We start from the raw sequence: 26,135 nt of genomic DNA, 5'->3' as shown, positions 1-26,135 counted from the left end.
TTTTTTTTTTTTTTTTTTGGAGACGGAGTTTCGCTCTTGTTACCCAGGCTGGAGTGCAATGGCGCGATCTCAGCTCACCGCAACCTCCGCCTCCTGGGTTCAAGCAATTCTCCTGCCTCAGCCTCCTGAGTAGCTGGGACTACAGGCACGCGCCACCATGCCCAGCTAATGTTTTGTATTTTTAGTAGAGACGGGGTTTCACCATGTTGACCAGGATGGTCTCGATCTCTTAACCTCGTGATCCACCCGCCTCGGCCTCCCAAAGTGCTGGGATTACAGGCTTGAGCCACCGCGCCCGGCCTGGATTCCTTTCTTTTAGATACTTATGTAACTTCTTTGTTTTCTTTTCTTTTTTTTTTTTTTTGTTTACTTTTTAATTTTTTGTAGACACGAGACCTTGCTATGTTACCCAGGTTGGTCTTGAACTCCTGAGCTCCAGCAATCCTCCCACCTTAGCTTCCCAAAGTGCTGGGATTATAGGTGTAAGCCACCATACTTGGCACTTATTTCTTTTTCTTGTCTAATTGCATAGGCTAGAATCTCTAAAACAGTGGTGCTCAATCTGTCTGACTGTTCCAATCTTGCCTTTCTTCCTGGATAAGGAAGAGAATGAGGCCACTTGGTAGTGGTCAAGCCCTGGGAACCAAGTCTTCCATGGAGGGGTTCTTGGTAAGTTTTAGGTTGTATTATCTGCTCTTTAAGCAGGAGTGAATTACAGAAACCTATGCCTTTGTAAACACCTAGAATTTCCAGGATTCCAATGAGCCCTTCCTGAATGCACAGGGACTCCGGGGCAGTTGATTTTTGAACTTAATCTAAGGCAGTGGTTCTTAGCCAAGAGTAATTCTGCCCACCAGGGGACATTTGGAAACTTCTGAAGACATGTTTGACCATCATGATCAACACTAGATGATTGTGTAGTGGCATCAAGGAGGCAGAAGCCAGGGATGCTGCTAAACATCCTACAGCCTAGTGCTGAGATTGTTTGTTTGTTTTTTGGGACGGAGTTTCACTCTTGTTGCTCGGGCTGGAGTGCAATGGCTCGATCTTGGCTCACTGCAACCTCTGTCTCCTGGGTTTAAACAATTCTCCTGCCTCGGCCTCCAGCTACTGCCTCAGCCTCCCGAGTAGCTGGGATTACAGGCGCCTGCCACCACGCCCAGCTAATTTTTTGTATTTTTAGTAGAGATGGGGTTACATCATGTTGGCCAGGCTGGTCTTGAACTCCTGACCTCGGATGATCTGCCCACTTCAGCCTCCCAAAGTGCTAGGATTACAGGTGTGAGCCACCACACCCAGCCCCTAGTGCTGAGATTGAGCAACACTACTTTTTTTTTTTTCCCACGGAGTCTTACTCTATTGCTCAGGCTGGAGTGCAGTGGCATGATCTCGGCTCACCACAACCTCCGCCGCCCAGGTTCTCAAGCGATTTTCCTGCCTCTGGCTCCCAAGTAGCTGGGACTACAGGCGTGCCACCACAATGGGCTAATTTTTGTATTTTTAATAGAAACAGGGCTTCACCAGGTTGGCCAGGATGGTCTCGATCTCCTGACCTCGTGATCCCTCTGCCTCATCCTCTCAAAGTGCTGGGTTTACAGGTGTGAGCCACCACACCCGGCCTCTTTTTTTTTTTTTTTTTTTAAAGAGAGACAGGGTCTTGCCATGTTGTCCAGGCTGGAGTGCAGTGGTGTGATCACAGTTCACTGAAGCCTCAACCTACTGGGCTGAAGTGATCTCCTGCCTCAGCCCCTCAAGTAGCTGGAACTAGATGCCTGTGCCTCTTCACCTAACTACTTTTTGTACTTTTTGTAGAGCAGGGGTCTCCCTACGTTTCCCAGGCTGGTCTCAAAGTCCTTCCCTGAAGATATCCTCCTGCCTTGGCCTCCCAAAATGCTGGGATTACAGGCGTGAGCGTCAGCCACAGCACCTGGCCTGAAAACTCGCTAGTCTGTGACAGTCTCTTCTGACTCCCATCCCTCACCCCCAACCCACATGCCAGGGTTCGCTTACCCATAGGAATGGCCAATGAGCACATTTCGCTTCTTGGCATAGCGCTTGAAGATCGCTCGCATGTCCTCAGCCAGCGCGTAGAAGGTATACGCTGCGGCCACCTGGGGCGCAGAGCTGGCCCCGTGGCCGGCCAGGTCAGGAGCCACCACCTCATAGCCTAGGCGTACAAAGAAGTCCAGCTGCTCCTTCCAGATGGCCAGGGAGCCGCCGACACCATGGATGAAAAAGAGCACCACGTCGGCCTGGGCGCCTTTGCAGCTAGTGATGCGCTTCTCACAGTCAATATGGATGGTCCTCTTGGGGCGCCGGGCTCGCCGCCGCCGCCCACCATTACCACTGCCGCTGCCGCTGCCAGCACTGCCGGGGCCCGAGCGGCCATCGCTGCCCGCCGGGTCGGCCAGCTCCACTTCCAGGGCGGCCGGCGGCTCCCCGGAGCCATTCTGCCCGTTCAGGAGGTCGGCTCGAGGGGCTCGGCCCAGGTTTTCCACCAACAACCGCCCATTGCGGTACACGGTGATGCGGCGCTGACAGCGGACCAAGCCGGAGAGGTCCCCCTGGGCGGCATCCGAGGACGCGGATGATGGCGGAGGTGGGGCAGCGGTCGGGGCGGGTCCTGCATGCTTCACCCGCAGCACGCGGCCGGGCTTGACCTCTACAAAGGTGTAGCCATCGCTGGACTCGACGCTCTCCAGGGGCCCCACCGCGTTGGGGGGCGTGCCCAGCAGGCAACAGAAGATACCGTCGGTCACCCCGGTCAGCATGCTGTGTCCTGTGAGTGGGGACAGCAGCCAGCTCAGGTGCTGTCTCAATAAGAACCCTCCACCCTGCAGCACCCACTCTCTGAGCCTTGGGGGAACCCTTCCAGACTCCAGTTTGGGGAGCGCAAGAGCAAGTGAGCCACGATTTTTTGCTTTTGTTTTTGTTTGAGTGTGTGTGTGTGTGTTTTGAGACAGGCTGGCTTTGTCATCCAGGCTGGAGTGCAGTGGCACGATCTCGGCTTACTGCAGCCTCCACCTCCCAGGTTCAAGTGATTCTTCTGTCTCAGCCTCCTGAGTAGTTGGGACTACGGGCGTGAGCCACCATGCCCAGGTAATTTTTGTATTTTTAGTAGAGATTGGGTTTCACAATGATGGCCAGGCTGGTCCCGATCTCCTGACCTCAGGTGATCCACCCACCTTGGCCTCCCAAAATGCTAGGATTACAGCTGTGAGCCACTGAGCACTAAGATGCTTTTCTGGGCAGTGCCTTCATGGTGGTCAGACACCCTCCTGGGCTACCTTAGTCTATCCTCAGAGAGAAAGACTTGGCTATGGCTTACCCGGTAGGGTGTCCACACGGAAGGTGAGGTCTGGTGGGGTCGATCCTTAAAGAAGGGGACATTGTGGCAGATGTGGCCCAGCCCTGGAGACACCCCCTTCCCACCACCTGAAGTTTATACCATTTATGGCCTCCTAACTCATTCACTGAGGTATGAGCTAACTCATTCATTCAGGTGTGCACGAACTTACTAACTCATTCAGGTATGCACTCACTAACTCACGTATCCTATCCGAGTGCTTCCTAAGGCGTCTTAAATGTGCAAATCTTTGGTGAGCCCTCAGTGAGCCTCCTGGCTCTGAATTTGATCCAGAAAGGTGAGGCCTTGGGGGAGGGGGCTGGGGACTGAGCCACCGAAAGCCTTGCTTAGCTCCCTTACCTAGACCGGGGTGTGCCGGGGTCTGTTTCACAGAGGGCCAAGCTGAGGCCCAGACACTCTGAGAGGAAGCTAGACTCTGAACCCCCTCCTCCGTACCCTGGGTGCTGGGGATCTGCCACACAAGTCCCCGGCAGACAGGGGAGGCAAGGCCCTGGCTGGGGGCCTCCGAGCCTCCATCCCACTCCTTGGGCCACCCCCGCCCCCGTGTCCATGGCAACCACAGGCCGTTACATAACCTAAGGGGGGATACCCAAGCAATGCACCCCCATTGTCTAGGTGTCTAGGGCCTGGAGATGGGGCCAACTGCCTTCCTGCTCCCCAACCCAGGTTGGGCGCCGCTAAGGTAACGCACGGCCGAGACTGAGACCGCAGTGGACCCAGGAATACTGGAGTGGAAGCAGGCTGTGCCCCCCACTTCGAGTGGGGCCCTAATCCCGGATTGCGGAGGGCAACGCACAGGCGCCACCCCAGCCCCGCTTCCCCGCGCCCGGCCCCCGCCTTCCAGGTGTTCGTCATCCCTGCGGCGGGGTCCAGCCCACTGGGCTCCGTGGCTTCCTAAGAGCCCAAACGCGGGGTTGGTGGACACCACTCCTCCGAAGTGGAGGCCCCGGGGCTTCGATCTCTCCTTTTGGGGCCCGCTCCCCGCTCACCTCATCGAGGGCCGCGGGGCCCGGGTCAGGGCGGAGGGGGTCCCGGGCGGAGAAGCCAGCGTCCTCCTGCTGGCGCCGTTTACATGGTGGCGCGGTGTCAGGCCGGGTGAATCTACGAGGGCGGGCACCAGCCCCTGGCGGTCAGCGCAGGGGCATCCCGCGGCCGCGGAAAGAACCGGCCCTTTAAGTTCCTCCCCCCGAGTAGGCGGAGCCGCGAGCCGACGAGCGGGCGCCTCGGCCTATCCCAGCTGCGGACTGACCTGGCCTAGTTAGGCGCCCAATCAGAGGCGGCAGTTCTGGAGTGGAGGCGGGCTCTGGGAGTAACAGCCCCGCCCCTTTTGGGGTCTCACCGGGGTGGGGGGAGGGATTGGGCCTGGCTCTAGGTGGAGAAGAGGTTTGCAGTCTGGGGTCTGCCCGACGCCTGGGAGTGCATGGCCAGGGCCCTTTCTCTGCAAATGGGTCTCCCAAGCCCTGTTCCTCTCCAAACGATGCCCCCATGCTCCTCTCTCTATATTGACCTTTCCATTCTAGGAGCAGACTCCAAGATCTTTTTCCAATCTCCGGTGGTGAAACTGAGGCTCATAAGGGGCAAAAGAGCATAAATCAAGCAAGGGACAAAGCTGGGACTTGAACCCAAGGCTGTGTGATTCCAACACCTGGGAACCATTATTTACTAACCTTCCCCACCCCTTGATTTTTGGTAGGGAGGAGGTCTCAAACTCCAGGCCTCAAGCAATCCGCTAGCCTCGGCCTCCCAATGTGCTGGGATTACAGGCGTGAGCCATCACGACGGGCTTCTCTAAAGCTTTCAAGGGAAGTCTTGGTGCTAGAGTAATTAGAGAGTTTGAATTTCATAGTCAGCAGATTGAACTTATGGCTGCCATGGTTCTGAGGAGGGCTGAGAGCCAGAGGCAGGCATCCCAGTTTTGCGGTCCTGGCGGGGCCACGGTAGGAGAGCCCTAGGAAAGCCCATCTCTTAAACCCAGCCTCTGCCCTTTGCTGATGTGTGACCTTGGGCAAGTCACTTCACTTTCCTGAGCCTGTTTATTTCTCTAAGAAATTAATCCTCTGATAAGTCTGCTATTCAGGCAAAGTACTCATCTAAGTGTTATGCATGTAACAAGTCCTCCATATATTATGGGCATTATTGTGGTGGTGATGTTTTGCTAAATGATGCTGCAGGTAGGATGGTCTTTGGAGGATGAAGGGTTAAATGCTCCTTGCTGCTCGGCCACTCCCATCCTCTGGAATTTGCTGCTAGGGCTGGATTCGGTCCAGCCACCCACTCTTGCCCACGCAGGGCACTTCTGGGAGACTATACCGTTTATTCATTTAGCAAACACCTCTCTGTATGAACCACAAGCTGGCACTTGCAGAGATACAGCCCCAGACCTGGCCCTTGGGGAGCGCCTGAACTTGAGGGAGAGTTAAGGGAAGGCAGTTGGGCCAGAAGAATGGACAGGGGTTGAGAGAAGAGGACTATTTTTTTTTTTTTTTTTGAGACGGAGTTTCGCTCTTGTTACCCAGGCTGGAGTGCAATGGCGCGATCTCGGCTCACCGCAACCTCCGCCTCCTGGGTTCAGGCAATTCTCCTGCCTCAGCCTCCTGAGTCGCTGGGATTACAGGCACGCGCCACCATGCCCAGCTGGTTTTTTGTATTTTTAGTAGAGACGGGGTTTCACCGTGTTGACCAGGATGGTCTCGATCTCTTGACCTCGTGATCCACCCGCCTCGGCCTCCCAAAGTGCTGGGATTACAGGCTTGAGCCACCACGCCCGGCCTCTATTTTTTTTTTTTTTCCAAGAAAACAAATCTTACTGAAATTTTAATTGGAATTGTATTTATATCATAATTTGGGGATTTTGACTTTTTCTTTCTTTTTTTAAATTGCATTTTAGGTTTTGGGGTACATGTGAAGAACATGCAAAATTGTTGCATAGGTACACACGTGGCAGTGTGATTTGCTGCCTTCCTCCCCTTCACCTATATCTGGCATTTCTCCCCATGCTATCTCTCCCCAGGTCCCCACTCCCCGCTTTTTTTTTTTTTTTTTTTTTTTTTTTTTTTTTTGAGACAGAGTCTCGCTCTGTCGCCCAGGCTGCTGAAGTTCAGTGGTGCGATCTCAGGTCACTGCAACCTCTGCCTCCCGGGTTCAAATAATTCTCCTGTCTCAGCCTCCTGTCAGAGGTTGCAGTGAGCTGGGATTAAAGGCGCCTGCTACCTTGTCCGGCTACTTTTTTGTATTTTTAGTAGAGGTGGGGTTTCACCATTTTAGCCAGGCTGGTCTCGAACTCCTGACCTCATGATCCGCCCACCCTAGCCTCCCAAAGTGCTGGGATTACAGGAATGAGCCACAGAGCCTGGCCTCTTTTCCTTTTCTTTTCTTTTCTTTTTTTGAGACAGGATCTCACACCGTTGTCCAGGCTGGAGTGCAATGGCGCTATCATTGCCCACTGCAGCCTGGATCTCCTGGGTTAAGGGAATCCTGCCACCTCACCTTCTGAGTACCTGGGACTATAGGTGGTTGCGACCATGCCCAGTTAATTTTTTTTTATTTTTAGACACAGGGGTCTTGCCATATTGCCCAGGCTGGTCTCAAACACCTGGCCCCAAGGGATCCTCCCCCCTCTGCCTCCCAAAGTACTGGAATTACAGGCAAGAGCCACACTCAACCCTTGCTTCCTTCCAAGGGTTTTTTTAAAGGGGAGATAGGAGAACATCGGGCAGAGAGTAGAGTGTGGCTGAAATGTAAGATGGCAGGTTTAGAGGATTTTGCATGCTTGATGGAGGAACTGAGCTGTTTTTCCCTGGGGAAATGGGGAACCAAGGATAGTGTGTGAGTATGGGAGGGGTTCAGATCTGAGTATCAGAAATTTCTTTCCCTTTTTTTTTTTTTTTTTTTTTGTTCTAACAACAGAGGGTCGGGCGCGATGGCTCACGCCTGTAATCCCAACATTTTGGGAGTCCAAGGCGGACAGATCACCTGAGGTCAGGAGTTCGAGACCAGCCTGGCCAACATGGTGAAACCCCTTCTCTACTAAAAATACAAAAATTAGCGGGCATGGTGTCGGGTGTCTGTAATCCCAGCTACTCGGGAGGCTGAGGCAGGAGAATCGCTTGAACACAGGACGCAGAGGCTGCAGTGAGCCAAGACCTTGCCATTGCACTCCTGCCTCAGTGATTGGGCAAGACTGCGTGTCGAACAAAACAAAACTAAATAAACAAAAAACAGAGGAAAATTCTTCTAAGTCCGAAATGGGGGCAAGCTTGCAATCCATGAGTTTTACGGATTGAGAAAGCCCAGAGAGGCGCAGGGACCACTCCAAGGATACCCAGCGAGCTTGAACTCAGGCCTCCTCGGCTTCCTGCCAAGAGGCGGAGACTTGGCTGCGGCCAAGACAAGCTGTCAGCCAGCTGTGTGCCATCTGCCCAGCTCCCGCTGCGGGTGGGAAGATCCATCAGCCGCTTCCTGCGGCTGCCACCAGCTGCGCCCAGCCACAGCGGAGCACCCTCTGCCGGTCAACAAGAGAGAAAACTACAACTCCCAGCAGACCCCGGGATATAATGTCTTGTGCGCACGCGCATGCTGGAAAGGCGCCGTTCGCCCGCTACCTGTTGGTTTATGTGAAGAACTACGCTGCCCCGCGGATACAGACTGGAGCTTCAGGGTTTTCCCCAACGGCCATGTTTTTTCCATGTTAGGAGAAACTACACTTCCCATAATCCTTTCTTCCAGGGTTGCGGCGCCTGTAGGCTCCGGAATCGCTGGCGGCCGGGACTGCGGGATCTACAGCCAACATGGCTCTCTTGGCTGGGTCGGTGTTGGGCCCCGCGTGTAGGTCTACAGCGTTGCTGGGTGGCAGGTAAGTCCTCAGGGGGACCCATCCCCAAATCTGGGGATAAGGGCGGCGTCTGAGGCTGGCGCCACTGTTTACTGCCCGCACGACCTGCCCGTGCCTTGCGCATTTGTGGAGCGCCTGTTGCAGCAAGGCTCTGTCCGCGGGAGCCGAGGCTCAGCGATTGAGCGCCGAGGTCACCCAGCGCCCCGTCTGACCTTTCTCTTCGTCTCTCTACCCACGCAGGTGGCTTCAACCCCGGGCCTGGCTGGGATGCCCGGACGCCTGGGGCCTCCCCACCCCGCAGCAGGCCCGGGGCAAGGCTCGCGGTAACGAATATCAGCCGAGCAATATCAAACGCAAGCACAAGCACGGCTGGATCCGGCGCCTGAGGACGCCGGCCGGCGTCCAGGTCATCCTTCGTCGAATGCTCAAGGGCCGTAAGTCGCTGAGCCATTGAGGATCGCGATGCTGCCGGCCGGACCCCCATGAAAGCATCGCCCTCGCCTTGGACCTTGCCTGGCGCTGTTTTTGCAGGGAGCTGGGGAGCAGGAACGCCTCGGACCTGAGTGTTCTTCGTATTGTGGCGCTGAGGTCTGGTTGGGAACTTGCCAAATCCCTTTTTAGGCTTTTGAATTAGGAAGAATGTCGAACCTGCGCACTGACCGCAGGACAGTACAACGAACCGCCGTGTACCCAGTACACAGCTCTGCCACCAACTACCTACAACCCATCCCTGCCCCATCCTAGGTTCTTTTCCAGTGTATCTCAGGCATCAGATTATTTCTTCTGTAAATATTTCAGAATGGATCTCTCCACGATAAGTTTATGAAAACGTAATTACAAAGCTTATTACATCCAAAAGAATTATCAATAATTTTGAAATATTATTAAATGTGTAATAAATGTTCAAAGTTTCACTTGTCTTTATTAGTATTTTATTTTTTATTTTTTTTAGGGTTAGGGTTAGGGACTACGGGTTAGGGATTAGGAGTTAGGGTTAGGGTAGTTTTACTTTTTTTTTTTTGAACACCTGTTTGTTAACCACTTGTCTTACATGTGTCATAACTCTTTTTCTTTTTCCTTTTTTAGATCAAGTCTTGCTCTGTTGCCCAGGCTGGAGTGCAGTGGCATGATCTTGGCTCACTGCAACCTCCACCTCCTGAGTTCAAACGATCTTCCTGCCTCAGCCTCCTGAGTAGCTGAGACTACAGGTGCCCACCACCACACCCAGCTAATTTTTTTTTTTTTGAGGTAGAGTGTCACTCTGTCATCAGGCTGGAGTGCAGTGGTGTGATCTCAGCTCACTGCAACTTCTGCCTCCTGGGTTCAAGCGATTCTCCTGCTTCAGCTTCGTGAGTAGCTGGGACTACAGGTGCGTACCACCACACCCAGCTAATTTTTGTATTTTTTTTTTTTTTTAAGTAGATATAGGATTTCACCATGTTGGCCAGATTGGTCTCCATCTCTTGACTCATGATCCGCCTGCCTCGCCCTCCCAAAGTGCTGGGATTACAGGCGTGCACTACCACACCCGGCTAATTTTTGTATTTTTTTTTTTTTTGAGACGGAGTTTCACTCATGTTACCCAGGCTGGAGTGCAATGGCGCGATCTCAGCTCACTGCAACCTCCGCCTCCTGGGTTCAGGCAATTCTCCTGCCTCAGCCTCCTGAGTAGCTGGGATTACAGGCACGCGCCACCATGCCCAACTAATTTTTTGTATTTTTAGTAGAGATGGGGTTTCACCATGTTGACCAGGATGGTCTCGATCTCTTGACCTCGTGATCCACCCGCCTCGGCCTCCCAAAGTGCTGGGATTACAGGCTTGAGCCACCGCGCCCGGCCTAATTTTTGTATTTTTAATAGAGACCGGGTTTCGCCATGTTAGCCAAGCTGGTCTTGAACTCCAGCTGGTAAGGAGTTTGAATTTTCCACCTGCCCTTGGGGATGTGTGATTTTGAGCAAGGACTTAGCTCTGTGAGGCGCATTTGTTGCCTATAAAATACAGTACTCCTTTCTCCTCTGCACTGTTGCTGTTAGAGTAATAATACTTAGTAGCTTCCAGTTAGCAACTTTTTTTTTTTTTGAGACGGAGTGTTTCTCTGTTGCCCGGGCTGAAGTGCTATGGCACTGTCTCAGCCCACTGCAACCTCTGCCTCCTGGGTTCAAGCGATTCTCCTGTCTTAGCCTCCCAAGAAGCGGGGAATACAGGTGACTGCCACCACGCCCAGTTAATTTTTGTATTTTTAGTAGAGATGGGGGCTGGTCTCGAACTCCTGACCTCATGATCCTCCTGCCTCTGCCTCCCAAAGTGCTGGGATTACAGGTGCAAGACATTGTGCCTGGCCCATTTAGCAACTTCACTGTGCAATTGCTATGAGCTGGGTGCCCAGTCTTTGCTGTGGAAGCGAGGGAGGCAGTTTGGACGCAGCAGTGTCAGGGCCGGGAGAGGGGTTGTGAGGGCCGTAGGAGCTCAGTGAAGGTGTCTGACTTGCCTTTTTTGTTGTTGTTTTTTTAATGTGACCCCAATCTGCCAGAACTGACTTGCCTTTTTTGAAGAATGCAGTCAGGGAAGTCTTGGGAGGAAAACAAGGTTTGGGAGAGCCCAGATGTAGGAGTGATTGGTTAGAGATGAGGACACAGGTGGGTGATGAAGGCCACAGGGGCTCATAAATGGGGCCAATGAGGTAGGATTGAATACTAGGGAGCTACAGGAGGTGTTTGAGCAAGAGGGTCTTGAGGAGGAGCTAGGGAGTTATGGTTCTCCTAGGGCTTCTTTAAAAACATAATTAACACAAGATGATTCAGGCATGATTGCTCCCAGAACTTTGGGAGGCTGAGTCTGGAGGATTGCTTGAGGCCAGAAGTTTGAGACCAGCTTTGGAAACATAGTGAGGCCCCTCCACGCATGCCATATCTTAAAAACACACAGATGGCCGGGCATGGTGGCTTACACCAGCGCTTTGGGAGGCCAAAGCAGGTGGATCATGAGGTCAGGAGTTCGAGACCAGCCTGGCCAGCATGGTGAAACCCCATCTCTACTAAAAGTACAAAAATTAGCTGGGCATTGTGGCAGGCGCCTGTAATCTCAGCTACTTGGGAGGCTGAGGCAGGAGAATTGTTTGAACCTGGGAGGCGGAGGTTGCAGTGAGCCAAGACCGTGCCTTTGCACTCGAGCCTGGGCGACAGGGTAAGACTCTGTCTCAAAAAAACAAAAAAAACAAAAAAAAAACACAAACCAGACACGGGTGGGCACGGTAGTTCACGCCTATAATCCCAGCACTTTGGGAGGCCAAGGTGGGTGGTTCACCTGAGGTCCGGAGTTCGAGACCAGCCTGGCCAACATGATGAAACGTCGTCTTTACTAAAAATACAAAAATTAGCTGGGCGTGGTGACGCACATCTGTAATTCCAGCTACTCGGGAGGGTGAGGCAGCACAATCGCTTGAACCTGGGAGGCGCAGGTTGCAGTAAGCCGAGATGGCGCCAATGCACTCCAGCCTGAAAGACAGAGTGAGACTCCGTCTCAAAAACAAAATAATAATAAAAATAAGATAACAGGCCGGGCGCGGTGGCTCAAGCCTGTAATCCCAGCACTTTGGGAGGCCGAGGCGGGTGGATCACGAGGTCAAGAGATCGAGACCATCCTGGTCAACACGGTGAAACCCCGTCTCTACTAAAAATATAAAACATTAGCTGGGCATGGTGGCGCGTGCCTGTAATCCCAGCTACTCAGGAGGCTGAGGCAGGAGAATTGCCTGAACCCAGGAAGCGGAGGTTGCGGTGAGCCGAGATCGCGCCATTGCACTCCAGCCTGGGTAACGAGCGAAACTCCGTCTCAAAAAAAAAAAAAAAAAAAATAAGATAACATAGAACAAATATATTTTAAAAAATACGCAGAGACACACAAAAGCCCTAGGGAGACTCTTGTAGATGTAAACTACAACTCCCAATAGATTTCGCGGCCCGGGCCTCCGCCCACTTCCGGATCTCACTTTCCATTGCTGCCAAGTCCCGGGCGGGGCTTTGCTTCTTCAATCGAACTTGACCACAAAGGGAGGAGGCGTGGCAGCCAATGGACGCATGAATTAGCTGGATGTTGCCAATAGGAGCGCGCAAAGCTCTCAAGTAAAGGGCGGGGCTAGAATGCGGACCAATGACGGGGCGCAGTGGCGCCATCAGTGTGGGCTGAGCCGAGGCTGGAAGTTACTGTGAGGCGGCGGCTAAGAAGGCGGCTGTGGTGGCGGCGGTGGAGGCTGAGGCGGCGGCCGAGGCGGCTACGGAAGAAACAGAAGATGGTGAGGATGGCCTTCAGGCCTTTACTCCCCCTCCGCTCGACAAAATGGCGCCTTAGTCCCACCCACCTCCGGTATCCCCCTAGACCCCTCTCCGCCCTGCCCGGCCTCCTCGGCCCCGCTCCCGCCCCTCACACTCAGCTGTGACCTTCGACCCCCGTACCCTACCAAGAGCTTCCTGCCGATCCCACCACCACTCCTTCTCCGACCCCTGACCCCATCTAGGATACCAGGCCCTGACAACTCATTCATTTCCGGGTTACGGCTTCCCCCCCAACCCCCCCCCCGGAAATCGTCTGGGGTGGGGTTGGGGTCCCATAGGACCCCCTGGTCTGGCCTTGGCTTCGGCGCGCCGGGCCTGAATGTCTTCAGTTCAGGATAATTAGGGAGCCAACCTGGGCCCCGGGGCGGGGGAGGGGGCTTGGCAGGGCGATATGCAGGGCTTTGTCGCCAAAGGAAGTGCGACATCGCCGACTGTCCCGGTCCCCCGGGTCCTGACCCCACCTCCGCTATTCTGGGCCCTTACCTGCCCCTAAGAATGAACAACTTTATCTCTCCGGTCCGAATGGGGTTGCCCCTGTCAAATGAGAGTAGCAGTAGTCTGAACCTCATAGGATGGTGACAATTTAGGCAGCTGACGTCGTAAAGGACCCAGGACAGTGAATGCTCAGACTCGAGGCCAGTGACATTCTCTCCTAGCTGTCCCCTTATCACGAAGTGTGGATCGTCCCCACCTGACTCTTCGAAGGTTGAAATTCCTTCAGAGCTCCTCAGTCTTCCTGGGATTTGGGTCTGGTGGTTCTTTGGGGTTCAGTCTCCTCACCTGAAAAGTGGGATGGTAACCCACCCTCAGAGGGGAGCTAAAGCCTCTCCTCGACCCCCACTAGTTGGCATCCTCAGGGCTGGGAAGGGTGATGGGAAGTTTGGACAAGGAAAGTCAAGACCCCTTTGCCCCCTGACCCAGAGTCCCAGCCCACAATCCACAGTCCTTGGGATGTGGTCGGGATGAAAGGAAGACTCCCTTTCAGGAAGGAAATGGGAAGGTGCATTTCTAGTGTGCGAGTCCCCAAGCCTGGGTGTTGTCCTTGATGCCTTGGTACGGTCTCACATCTGCAGCCAGTCTTAAGTGAATTTGATTAGCTCTGTCTTCAGAACACACCTGAATCCCTCCATGGTTTCATACCCTAGTGCAGGTACTGCCACCACCCACCTGCGTACCTGCCCCAGCCTCCTCCCTGGTCTCCTAGCCTCGATCCCACTCCTTTGACAGTTCATAATTCACCTGAACCAGAAGGAGTTGTTCTTTGGAGGCAGGGTCTCCCTCTGCCGCCCAGGCTGGAGTGCAGTGGAGTGATCACAGCTCACTGCAGTGTCCACTTCCCAGGCTCAAGAGATTCTCCCACCTCAGCCTCCCAAGGAGCTGGGACCACAGGCACATGGCACCATACTCGGCTCATTTTTGTACTTTTTGGAGAGATGGGGTCTCCATATGTTGCCCAGGCTGGTCTCGAACTCTTGGGTTCAAGCGATTCTCCTGCCTCAGCCTCTGAAAGTGCTGGGATTACAGGCATCAGCCACTACCCAGGGCCTCAGAAGGAGTTTTTAAAGATGTGCATCAAGTGATACTACATTCTTTCTTTGTTTTTTTTTTTTTTTGAGATGGAGTTTCACTCTTGTTGCCCAGGCTGGAGTGCAGTGGCGCAGTCTCGGCTCACTGCAACCTCCGCCTTCCAGGTTCAAGTGATTCTCCTGCCTCAGCCTCCTGAGTAGCTGAGATTACAGGCATGCACCACCACACCTGGCTAATTTTTGCATTTTTAGTAGAGACAGGGTTTCTCCATGTTGGTTAGGCTGCTCTCAAACTCCTGACCTTAGGTGAGCCGTGTGCCTTTGCCTCCTAAAGTGCTGGGATTACCGGCATGAGCCACTGTGCCTGGCCCAAATGATACCACTTTCTAGCCTATAAAATACTCCGGGGCTTCCTGTTGTAAACCAGATGACCCTGGCTGTCCTTCTCACCCTGAGGCCCCTGGCCATCTTTATGACCTCATCTCTGCTCTGTGAGCTCCAGCCACCCCTACCCTGGCCTTGTTTTCACTTCCTCACACTCCAGGTTCCTGCCACCCCAGTGCCTTTGCACCTGATGCTCTTTCTGCTCAGAACACTCTTACTTCTGTGATCGAGGCCCTTCCTGACTTTGGGGGTTCCCAAGTCTCTTTGCTGTCAGTGCAGCGCTTCTCTTCCTCATTTCTTTGTTGGGTCCCTGGCAGGCTACCTGTGGTAGGACTTTGTCAGTGCATGTCTGCTGAGGCAGCGGATGGCTGCAGGGCCCAGCTGTGGTTGGCATTTGTCTGGCTGAGATGAGGGTTCCCCCATCCCCTGACTCCCGTGTCCGAGGCCTTGTTTTCCAGCTTAGCAAGGGTGGGAAGGCTGCATGTACCCCACCTTCATTCATTTGTTCAGCGAAGACATGTTGATCCTAGAGGCTGCCCTTGAGGGAGCTCCAGGCAAAGCTTTCCCCTTGTTGTCTTATGACTCAGAGTAACCCTGGGAGGTAGCCCTGTTGGAATGCCTCCCTTCACAGGGAGGCTCAGAGGATGGGAGGTCACTCGTCCCAGGTCACATAGCCAGGGATGGGCTGAGCCAAGATTGAAAGCAGAACACCCAGATACCTGCACCTCTTGCCACTCAGCCTCCAGGCCCCATGCAAGCCCTGCCAGGGTTGAGTCAACCTTCTGCCCTCAGGGTGGTACTGGTCCAGCCAGGGAGGTGGATGTGTAAACAGATGATCTCGCCAGGGTGTGACGGAGGCTCTGGGAGAGGCTCTTGAAGTGCGGGGGGAGCAGAAGGGCAAGGAATGGGTTGGAGCTGGTGGGGAGGTTAGCAGGTATTTGCCATATGGAGACATGAGGGGCATTGCTAGAGGGTATGTATGACCGAGGTTGTGGGTGATAGGAGCCCAGCAGGGGCAAGCTGGGCCAGGGCTGTGAAGGGGGACAGGGCCCTCTCCTTACACTTCAGGTCTCAGTGCCTGTATCCCTGCATCTGGGCAGCCCTCCCTAATGCCCCGAATGGACCAGAGCTCTGCCCAGTGCCCTTGAGGCACCCTGTCCTGCAGCCACTTCCCATGTACTGTGCAGTTCTGTGCCCTACACCATCCCAAGGCCAGGCACAGCTTCATGGTGGCTCAGTCCAGTGCCCTGGTGCCTGGTAGGGCCCCAGAAGACCTTACAAAATGAATGAAGCTGGTCCCAGAGCCGGGGACTGAGCTCAGGCTGACATCTTAGGATGGGAGGGGAAGCAGGTTTGAGGGACTTTGAGCTGGTCCTGGGGCAGTAGGTCATCCAGATGTGAGGACTGTCTCCCGGGTGGAAGGGGGAGGCCCACCTAGGCACATTCCAGCTTCCTGAGAGGGACCAGCAGAGGAGAGGTTGGATGTCATAGCAACTGGTGCTCTCGCCTGTCCCAGAGGGTGGTGGGAAATTGTCTGAACAGCAGCTACTCCCAGGGCAGCTCTCTTGGGCCTCAGGAATTGAGGGATTGCCTTTCTTCTAGCTCTGTAGTCTGCAGGGGCTCTAGTCTTTGATTTCAGGCATGTGATGAAGAGAAGGAGATTGGCTTCTGAGGCTGGGCACACATGGGTTCGACTCAGCCCCCTGGTTTTCTGGCTGAGACTGGGTGACCTCTCTGCCTTTGTGTCCTTGCCTTTGATAGGGAGACACTACCCACTGGCTCGTTGGGTCAGGAGATCATACATAGTGAGCTCAGGAGCGCCCCATTCAGGACAGGCTATGTGGGGAGGCCTGCAGCAGGCAGCCCCGCCACTGTCCAACTCCAGGCCTCACTGACTGGTTGAAAAGGGATTTTTTGTTTTCTTATTTATTTATTTATTTATTTTTGAGACAGAGTCTGGTTCTGTTGCCCAGGCTGAAGTGCAGTGGCATGATCTCAGCTCGCTGCAACCTCTGCCTCACAGGATCAAGCCATTCTCCTGCCTCAGCCTCCCAAATAGCTGGAATTACAGGCGCCCGCCACCACACCCAGCTAACTTTTGTGTTTTTAGTAGAGACAGGGTTTCACTGTGTTGGCCAGGCTGGTATTGAACTCCTGAGGTCAGGTGATCTGCCCACCTCGGCCTCCCAATGTGCTGGGATTACAGGTGTGAGCCACTGTGCCCAGCTGAAAGGGGCTTGTGAAGAGTGAATGGATTCTGTTGTTGCTGCTCTGAAGCCACTTGGGCCTGAACACTTAGGTGGCCAAGTCCCCTGCCCCAGAAACCAGCGATAGGGAGAGGACATCCTGCTTCTTTCAGGCTGTGGTCCTCTCCCCATAAGGGGCCCAGGTTCCATGCTGTGGACAGGGCGTTCTCCCCTCACAGGGCAGGTTCAGACCTTGTGGCCAACTTTGGGGTATGGGGACCCTAGGAACAGCCCTGGAACTGACCAGTCCCAGACCCTGGTTACTTTAGTCCACACTGCGTTTTCTTTTATTGATTTTTTTCTTTTTTTTTTTTTGAGGCAGAGTCTTGTTCTGTCCCCTAGTCTGGAGTGTAGTGGTGCAGTCTCGGCTCACTGAAGCCTCTGCCTCTCAGGTTCAAGCGATTCTCCTGCCTCAGCCTCCCAAGTAGCTGAGATTACAGGTGTGCGCCACCACACCTGGCTAATTTTTGTATTTTTAGTAGAGATGGGGTTTCACCATGTTGGCCAGGCTGGTCTTGAACTTCTGGCCTCATGTGATCTGCCTGCTTCATCCTCCCAAATTGCTGAGATTACAGGCATGAGCCACTGTGCCTGGCCTCACACAGCATTTTCTAAAAAGTTAGCTTTAAGGGACTGGATGTGGTGGCTCACACCACACTCAGCTACTCGGGAGGCTGAGGCACGAGAATTGCTTGAACCTAGGAGGTGGAGGTTGCAGTGAGCCGAGATCACACCTCTGCACTCCAGCTTGGGCAACAGAGTGAGACTCCATCATAAAAATTAAAAAGCCAGCTTTAAAAACCTGGAGAGAGGCCAGGCATGCTGGCTCATGCCTATAATCCCAGCATTTTGGGAGGTCGAGTCGGGTGGATCACTTGAGGTCAGGAGTTTGAGACTTGGCCAACATGGTGAAACCCTATCTCTACTAAAATACAAAAACAAAGTTAGCTGGGCATGGTGGCAGGCATCTGTGATCCTAGCTACTGGGGAGGCTGAGGCAGGAGAATCACTTGAACCTGGGAGGCGGAGGTTGCAGTGAGCCAAGGTAGTGCCACCGCACTCTAATCTGGGCAGCAGAGCGACACTGTCTCAAAAAAAAAGAACAAAAAATCTGGAGAACAGATTCAAATGCAGATTTCTGGGTTTGATCAGACGTAGGAAGCTGGGGGAACCCTAAGCTCCTGTTCCTGTGTAGCTGAGACCCCTATAGACCCAGGCCCCTGCTCCCTGAGCTCCGTTTATTGTGACACTGTCGCATGGGTTTCTTTGGATGGAGTAGTCTCTGTCCTAGGACCCTGTCAAAGGTGGATTGGTGGAAACCAGCCCTAGGAGTTTAATGTGTTACTGAGCACAGCTGCACCCAGGGGGCCGCGGCCACCCCTTCTTTGTGGACCGTTGGGAGGGCCCAGGTCTGACTGTCCACCCTGCTGCTTACTCGCTGCGGTGTGACTTTTTTTGTTGTTTTTTGAGACGGAAGCTCGCTCTGTCGCCCAGGCTGGAGTGCAATGGCATGATCTCGGCTCACTGCAACTTCTGCCTCCTGGGTTCCAGCGATTCTCCAGCCTCAGCCTTCTACGTAGCTGGTATTACAGGCATGCACCACCACGCCTGACTAATTTTTCTGTTTTTAGTAGAGATGGGGTTTTGCCATATTGGCCAGGCTGGCCTTGAACTCCTGATTTCAGGTGAACCGCCCACCTTGGCTTCCTGAAGGGCTGGGATTACAGGCCCGAGCCCGCTGCAGTATGACTTTTAACCAGTGGCCTGTTCTCTTGCAGCCTCAATTTCCCCACCTCTTACCTAGTTAGGGGGCTGTCATGAGAACCCCCTGGAGGACGCGCACATAGCCTGGCTTGGTTACTTTTCTCTGCTTCCGGCAGTGTATCCAGCAGCCAGCTCAAGGGTGTGTTCTGGAAAACTTGAACTACAAAGAACAGTGGGAAGAAGGAAGCCAGCAGTCACCCTGCAGGTGCTCCAGGGATGCCGGCACGTTGCCTGGTTTCTCATGTACCATCTTCCGTGTCTTCTAGGCAGATTTTTTGAAAGGACTGCCTGTCTACAACAAAAGCAATTTTAGTCGATTTCACGCGGACTCCGTGTGCAAAGCCTCGGTGAGTGCCTGTTCCTGGGGCTGGGAGGGATTGGGACGCTTCCAGGGGGCCTGGGGGCATCGTGTGTCCTCTGATTGGGATCTTGGCCGGAACAGAGGCCGGTCTTCAAGCCCAGCCCCATCCACATTGTTGACTGTCTTCCGATGTGCACTGAAGGGTGGGCGCCGAGTCAAGGGATGAGACCCCAGGCCCATGCGCTCTCCTAACCCATCCCTTCCCAACCCTCCTGCAGAACCGACGGCCCTCAGTCTACCTGCCCACCCGAGAGTACCCGTCTGAACAGAGTAAGTGGCCACGGTCAGTCTGTCCCATTCTGGCTGCTGACGGTCGGGGTTCGGTGACCACAGCATGGCACGGGGAGGTATCTTCAATCCCCGCCCAGGTCATACACTCGGCTTAGGTTCACATGCCGGCTACTGAACCCAGTTAGGTCGGGGAGGGTTTCCGGGGAGATGCAGGAAGGACCGTGGGGGCTCCAGCCTGGGGATGCACACGTGGATGCCTGTCCACTCCCAGCCTCTGGGGATCACCAGAAACCTGGCTTTCCCTGGACATCTCCTGACTGGGACACACTGGGATCCATAGCCAGCCCAAAGTGGCCCGCAACTTGTCCCTTGTCTGCTACTCACTGGCCCTTCCCCTCCCTGTCAAATGAGGTCAGGCGAGAACTCCGATCCCACAACAAGCAGTATTGGGCAGGGAGGCCGCAGAGGCTACAGCGGCCTGGGCTGGGGATCCAGCCATGACTGGGTGGCAGTGAGGGGAAGGGGGTCCAGGTGGAGGGGCCCACAGCACAGGAGGACTTGGTCCTGCTGTCTTAGTTTAAATGTTCAAAAAGACTCCACACCAGGCAGGTGGCTCCCGCCTATAACCCTAGCATTTTGGGAGGCCAAAGCAGTAGGATTGCTTGAAGCCAGCGTTCAAGACCAGCCTGAACAACATAGTGAGACCCTGTTTCCACCAAAAAGCATGTGTATGTATATATATACACATATGCATATATATACATATTCATATATGTATACATATACACATACATATATATATGTTAGCTGGGCATGGTGGCGTGTGTGTATAGTCCCAGCTACTTGGGAGGCTGAGGCAGGAGGATCACTTGAGCCCAGGAGCTCCAGGCTGCAGTGAGCTATGATTACTCCAGTCGGGGTGACCGAGTGAGACCCTGCTCTGAAAGCATTTATCAGAGCCTGCGGGGTAGGGCTGTGTGGTCACTAGGTACAGCGACGCAACATGTGCTCCTAGTCTGCTGGGAGAAACACAGGCACGAGAGCGTCAGTGCCGGCCCTTGGAATCCCTTGCACAGGGAGCAGGGGCCCTGCAGGCGGCTGGCTCAGGCCTCTGGGAGTGGCCGTGTGTATTCAGAAGCAAAAACATGGGACATTTGGAGATCTCTGGAGTCGGGGGTATTGAATTCCAGCCCCAGAATGACCTCCTAAGGGCAGTGTCAGGCGAGGAGCCCAGGTAGGGGAGGTGTCTGCGACTTTCTCTGTCTTTCCTCCTTAGTCATCGTGACAGAAAAGACGAACATCCTTCTGCGCTACCTGCATCAGCAATGGGACAAAAAGGTGAGGCCTGCAGGGCTCTGGTGCTGGGATTTCGGGTGGACAGAGATGAGGCGCCTGGCAGGGCTCTGAGCACCAGAAGGACTCTAGTGACTGGAGCAGGGCCTTGAGGGCTGGGTAGGAGGGCCCCGGGCGATCCAGGAGAGGGAAGAGCGTTCCAGGGGCAGGAACCGCTGTGTAGAGGCCACAGGACACCAGTGCTCAGGAGGCTGGACACCAAAGCCTCAGGCTTCCCCTGGCCCTGGCATTAGGTAGACTGTATTGGTATGAACTAGATAGAATCTGTTCTGAATGGCGAAATGTGTACACGTGATTAAAAATCTAGGCAACTTAGGGCTGGGCGAGGTGGCTCATGCCTGTAATCCCAGCACTTTGAGAGGCTGAGGCAGGTGGATTACCCGAGGTCAGGAGTTTGAAACCAGCCTGACCAACATGGTAAAACCCCGTGTCTACTAAAAATACAAAAATGAGCCAGGCGTGGTAGAGCACGCGTATAATCCCAGCCACTTGGGAGACTGAGGCAGGAGAATCGCTTGAACCTGGGAGGCGAAGGTTGTGGTGAGCCGAGGTCGCGCCATTGCACTCCAACCTGGGCGACAAGAGTGAAACTCCATCTCAAAATCAATCAATCAATCAATCAATCAATCAATCTAGGCAACAGGAGCGGGTGTGGCTGGGTGTGGTGATTCACTGCTTGAGAGGCTGAGGCGAGAGGATGGCGTGAGACCAGGAGTTTGAGACCAGCCTAGGCAACATAGCAAAACCCTGTCACTAAAAATTAAAAGAATTAAAAAATTAGCCAGCTGTAGAGGCATGTTACTGTAATCTCAGCTACTCAAGAGGGTGAGGCAGGAGGATTGCTTGAGCCCAGGAGGTCAAGACTGCAGTGAGCTGTGATCGTGCCATTGCACTCCAGCCTGGGCAACAGAGCCAGACCCTGTCTTTAAAAAATATCAATTAAAAATGAGAGGGTGTAGTTGCAGCGAAGAGTCATCTTTCCCCGCCTCTGGTGCCCCAGCTCTCTTCCCAGAGGCTGCTCTGCACATGGGACATTTTTTCTCCTTTTTCTTTTCCTTTTTTTTTTGGAGATGGGGGTCTCACTCTCACTCTGTCGCCCAGGCTGGAGTACAGTGGCGTGATCTCGGCTCACTGCAACCTCTTCCTCCCAGGCTCAAACCATTCTCCCGCCTCAGTCTCCCAAGTAGCTGGGATTACAGGCATGTACTACCATGTATTTGTATTTTAGGAGTTTGACCATGTTGCCTAAGGTGGTCTTTTTTTTTTTTGTTTTAACAGAGTCTCATGCTTTCGCCCAGGCTGGAGTGCAGTGACGCTATCTCGGCTCACTACAACCTCCGCCTCCCAGGTTCAAGCAATTCTCCTGTCTCAGCCTCCTGAGTAGCTGGGATTACAAGTGCATATCACCTAATTTTTGTATTGTTAGTAGAGACAGGGTTTCACCATGTTGGCCAGGCTAGTTTTGAACACGTGACCTCAAATGATCCACCTGTCTTGGCCTCCCAAAGTGCTGGGATTACAGGTGTGAGCTCCATGCTTGGCCTTTTTTTTTTTCTTAATGAAAATCTCCCCCTGTTGTTCTGCAATGTGGTCATTTTGATTTTTTTCTAACTTTGAACAGTGGTTGGCGACCTGCCCTGGACAAAGTTGGAAGGTGGGGGGACTCTGTGACAAAGTGACTGCTTCCGAAAATCCAAGTTGCTAGGCCCAACCCCGCCCCTTCTGCCCCCAAGGCCTTGGTTCCCACAGCGAGGAAGGAGACGTGTGCTTCTCTCTTTTGCGTCAATGTGTGGCATCCCCATTGGCTTCCAAAGCTGGGTGGATTGCGCTTCTTGAGTGCCTGAGAAACCAGCCCTGTGTGGGTCATCGAAAGTGGTGGTGGTGACTCCTCCAGGTGCACAGGAAACACCTGTCTATCACCAGCCTTGGGTCCAGGATGTGCCCTGGGCAGGGCTTAGCAGGGCAGGTCCTGGTGGTAGGAGGGGCTGCCCAGCCGGGTACCCTGGGCCGCCCTACTGCACTCCAGGCCTACCTCTGTGATGCTGCTGCAGGGGGCCTGGGCTGGCATTAGGACTCTGGGAGCTTCACCCCCGTGAAGACTCGCAGCTTCGGGCTGGGCAACACAGTGAGACCCCCGTCTCTACCAAAAATAGAAATATTAAGCATGGTGGTGTGTGCCTGTAGCCCCAGCTACTCCGGAGGCTGAGCTGGGAGGATCGCTTGAACCAGAAGCTCGAGACTACAGTGAGCTATAACTGTACCACTGCACTCCAGCCTAGGCAACAGAGTGAGATCCTGTCCAAAAAAAGAGACTCACAGCCCCTCTCTTTCCCCTGTCACCAGAACGCTGCCAAGAAGAGAGACCAGGAGCAAGTGGAGCTGGAAGGCGAGAGCTCGGCGCCTCCCCGCAAGGTGGCGCGGACCGACAGCCCAGACATGCATGAGGACACTTAAGACTCTCGCTCCCGATAGGCGCCTCCTGCCGTGTCTGCTCCTCGGTCACCCGCCCGCCCGCCCACCATGTGTAAGCACCCTGCCCGCCCGCCCATCCACACCCTGCGTCACCACCTCCAACCGCATAGGAGCCGATGTATTTATTTTCCTTGAGTTTTTATTTATGCTGTAACCCTGTATCAAGCGTTGGTTAAAGGGGACGTCAGACCCAGTAGTGTGATGTTGGTAGATGCTTTTTAAAAAAAAAAAAACAACATTGTCCCCCTGACCCCCGCCTTCCACCTGGCCAGTTCCCCGACTCCCAACCCCAGTTCTCCTCCAGAGAACCAGAGCGTGTTTGTGAGGGTCTCTAGCGGGGGCTTCACTGTGGCCGGGCAGCAGGGACGGGCCCGGGGTGGCCGGACCCATCAGGACAGCCGAGCAGCCTTCTCTCCCCCAACACCGGTCCAGGCCCTTGAGCCTCGGTCTTGTCCCATGTTCCGCCCAGAGCTCTCCCATGCCCAGACCTCACTCTGAGCGTGCGCGCATATTGGGGAGAATTTGGCCCTGGGGATCTTTCTCTTGAATCATTTTATCATGGACTAGTGAGTGCTCCGTGTCCACCCCAATAAAAGGGTCTTTCCTACTTGACCTCGCGTCTTTGCTCCACACACCTTGACTGCAGAGGATGGAGCCTCTGGGAGTCATCCCTGTCGTCACCAAGAGGAATGAGAAGGGCCCCCCATATTAGGGGCCCCGGCACCAGCTGGATTCTCTCATGAGCTTGCTGAGGCCATCATGCCCAAGGCCAAGACCTGCCTGGACCATCCCCTCTGCCTCTCCTGCCAAGGTGACCCCGAGGACAGGTCATTCCTGAGACGGTCCGTAGTGCTGAGGATGGAGCAGGGCCGGCCTTCCGCCTGGGATACCGCCGAGCAGGGCAGCACACCTGTCAGCTACCGCAGAGACGGCCAGCCTCACCTGGGGGGTGAGGGCCTCTGCCACTCCTCTGAGGCACAGTGACAGCGCAGATGGTATCTGGCTGGCCTTGCTGGCCTGGGTGGTGGCCTCACCCCTGCTGGGTCATAGAGGAGCTGCACGGAATGTTGGGGAGTTGGCATGTGCCATGGCTGCTCATGGGCCCCTCCTCCGCCAGCGGGGCTGGCTTTTGGGCTGAGCTTGGGTATGTAAGGGGTGTTCAGGCTCTGGGCAGAAGGTTTGTGGCCCTGACCTCTAAGCCTAGGGCTAGGGGAACACCGCCTCTCCCCTATAGCCCCCACTTGATGGGGGTGTCAGTTTTCCTTTGTTTGTTTTTGTTTCATTTGAGATAGGGTCTCACCCTGTTGCCCAGGCTGGAGTGCAGTGGTGTAATCACAGCTCACCGCAGCCTTGACCTCGAGCATTCCTCCCACCTCGGCCTCCCAAGTAGCTGGGACCACAGGCACATGCCATAATGCGTGGCTAATTTCTTTTTTTTTTTTGAGATGGAGTCTTGCTCTGTTGCCCAGGTTAGAGTACAGTGGCAAGATCTGGGCTCACTATAACTTCCACCTTTCACGTTCAAGTGATTCTCCTACCTCAGTCTCCCAAGTAGCTGGGATTACAGGTGCCGGCCACCACACCCAGCTAATTTTGCTATTTTTAGTAGAGACAGGGTTTTGCCATGTGAGCCAGGCTGGTCTCAAACTCCCGAGCTCAGGTGATCTGTCTGCCTCGGCCTCCTAAAGTGCTGGGACTGAGTGCGGCCGCCTGGCTAGTTTTTAAAAAGTTTTTTGTAGAGATGGGGTTTTGCCATGTTGCCCAGGCTGGTCTCAAACTCCTGGGCTCAAGCCATCTGCCTTCCTCAGCCTCCCAAAGTACTGGGGTTACAGGCATGAGCCACCATGCCTGGCAGAGGTCTTGGTTTTGAGAGCTGAGTGTGAGGGCATTGGGATGTTGTGTGGGGTTGGGCCATGGAGCTAGCAGAGATGCCGGGCTGTGGAGGGTCTGCCTGCCCCAGATTCCACGGGAGGGCCCTGCCTGGGTCAGGCCCTCTGGCCTGCGTGGCCCATCTCTCCCAAGGACAGATGGTGCCAGGAAGGGCTCTCATCCTACACAAGGAGTGGCTGAGCTGGCCCCAGCCCAGCACGTCCACCCACCTGTGCCTCTCAGCTCTCAGCTGTGTCTACACCACAGGGGTAGGGTACGTTCTCTTAGGGTCTGTGTGGTCACAGGGCAAGTGGTCAGGAAATGCACACTTGACTGTGGTCGGTGGTGCGGGTTGGGCCAAGCGCCCTGGAGGCTCCAGGCCAGGTGGGGAGTCCCAGCCCCCAGGGTTGGTGTGACCTGGGCAGGCCTGTGGTGTCCATCTGTGAGTGACTGAGATGGTGGGACTTCAGCTTCCAAGGCCAGGGGCCAGAGTGGGAGCAGGGGGTATCCCCGCCCTTCCCCTCAGCCTGTCTATACCTCTCCAGCCCCCCGTTTCCACTTTGAGTGGCTGGGGGCCATTTCCTGCCTGTGCTGTCTGTCCATGGCTCTGCAGGGCTCCCATGTGGTCACCTCCTTCCCCTCCCCTGCCTCTGCTCACTCAGATGGGGTCTCACAGCTGTACCCCAGCTCTGCCTCCCTGTGGCCTCCCCCTAGAACCCCTGGATCTGTCGGGACATGCCTTGTCTGGCACACACCCTCCGTGGCTCCCACCGCCTGGGGGAGGACACCGGGCCCCTGAGCCAGCCTCTGCCTACCCCTCCTGTCTTTGGGGTCCCCTTACCCCACTGTTCCCCCAAACTCTGTCTTCCACCTTCTCCGCCTTTGCACAGACTGTTCTCCTGCCTCCAGTGAACTCTGACTTCCCCACAGACTCCTGAAGTGCCCCTTGCTCACACTGGCCCCAGCCAGGCCCCCTGGTCCAGCCCTGCAGTGTGGCCACATGGGCCTGAGCCTTACATTTTTGCATGTGGACACATTTGTCCTCTTCTTCCTGACAAACGCGAGGGTCTGAGAGGCCATGTCCTGTTCCTGAGTCATAAGACAGAGTCCCAGTGACTTGAGTCTGACGTCCATTGCACAGTGGGACATCCCCACTTCGTCCCAATACCACCCTGTGTCTGTTCCGGGGACACCCAAATGTGCTGTTCCCTCAGTATCGCAACTTGGGGACCGCACGGGGCTCAGGTGCCAGGTGCCTTCCGATGTTCATGCTATAAGCTCCTCCCGCCGGCCCTGGCTCCCCCCAGATGAGGTTCTGGGAGGTGGGTGTGCCAGAAAAGGCGAGTCTTTGCCTTGTCCCTCTTTGAGAAGGAGGCTTATTCAGGACCTGGCCCGTGC

General features: G+C 54.5%; 3 protein-coding genes across 4 annotated transcripts in view; 2 read left to right on the top strand and 1 right to left on the bottom strand.

Annotated features, from left to right (window-relative positions):
- ABHD8 (abhydrolase domain containing 8) overlaps window positions 1-4,582 on the bottom strand; it is a 10,247-nt gene extending 5,665 nt beyond the window's left edge. The window contains exons 1-2 of the mRNA XM_032267871.1: window positions 4,357-4,582; window positions 2,011-2,779 (exon numbers count right to left, since the gene is read on the bottom strand). Coding sequence (XP_032123762.1) covers window positions 2,011-2,771 — 761 coding nt within the window. The 5' untranslated portion in view covers window positions 2,772-2,779; window positions 4,357-4,582. The remainder of the gene's footprint in view (window positions 1-2,010; window positions 2,780-4,356) is intronic.
- Window positions 4,583-4,855: 273 nt separating this feature from the next.
- MRPL34 (mitochondrial ribosomal protein L34) lies at window positions 4,856-9,112 on the top strand. Of its 2 annotated transcripts, XM_032267873.1 has the most exons (3): window positions 4,856-5,372; window positions 8,093-8,219; window positions 8,439-9,112. In XM_032267873.1, exons 2-3 carry the CDS (start codon window positions 8,155-8,157, stop codon window positions 8,650-8,652), a joined length of 279 nt encoding a protein of 92 aa, XP_032123764.1. In that variant the 5' UTR covers window positions 4,856-5,372; window positions 8,093-8,154; the 3' UTR covers window positions 8,653-9,112. The 2 variants fall into 2 exon arrangements, with proteins under 2 accessions (XP_032123764.1, XP_032123763.1); XM_032267872.1 differs by lacking the exon at window positions 4,856-5,372 and having other exon boundaries at window positions 8,074-8,219.
- Window positions 9,113-12,354: 3,242 nt separating this feature from the next.
- On the top strand, window positions 12,355-23,480 carry DDA1 (DET1 and DDB1 associated 1). Its single transcript, XM_032267870.1, has 5 exons — window positions 12,355-12,491; window positions 18,718-18,798; window positions 19,031-19,082; window positions 20,320-20,381; window positions 22,740-23,480. Exons 1-5 carry the CDS (start codon window positions 12,489-12,491, stop codon window positions 22,848-22,850), a joined length of 309 nt encoding a protein of 102 aa, XP_032123761.1. The 5' UTR covers window positions 12,355-12,488; the 3' UTR covers window positions 22,851-23,480.
- Window positions 23,481-26,135: the final 2,655 nt, after the last annotated feature.

Source organism: Sapajus apella, unplaced genomic scaffold (genome assembly GCF_009761245.1).
Source record: "Sapajus apella isolate SASKATOON/1434 unplaced genomic scaffold, GSC_monkey_1.0 scaffold173, whole genome shotgun sequence".
Taxonomy (NCBI): domain Eukaryota; kingdom Metazoa; phylum Chordata; class Mammalia; order Primates; family Cebidae; genus Sapajus; species Sapajus apella.
This window is presented reverse-complemented; position numbering and strand designations above follow the sequence as displayed.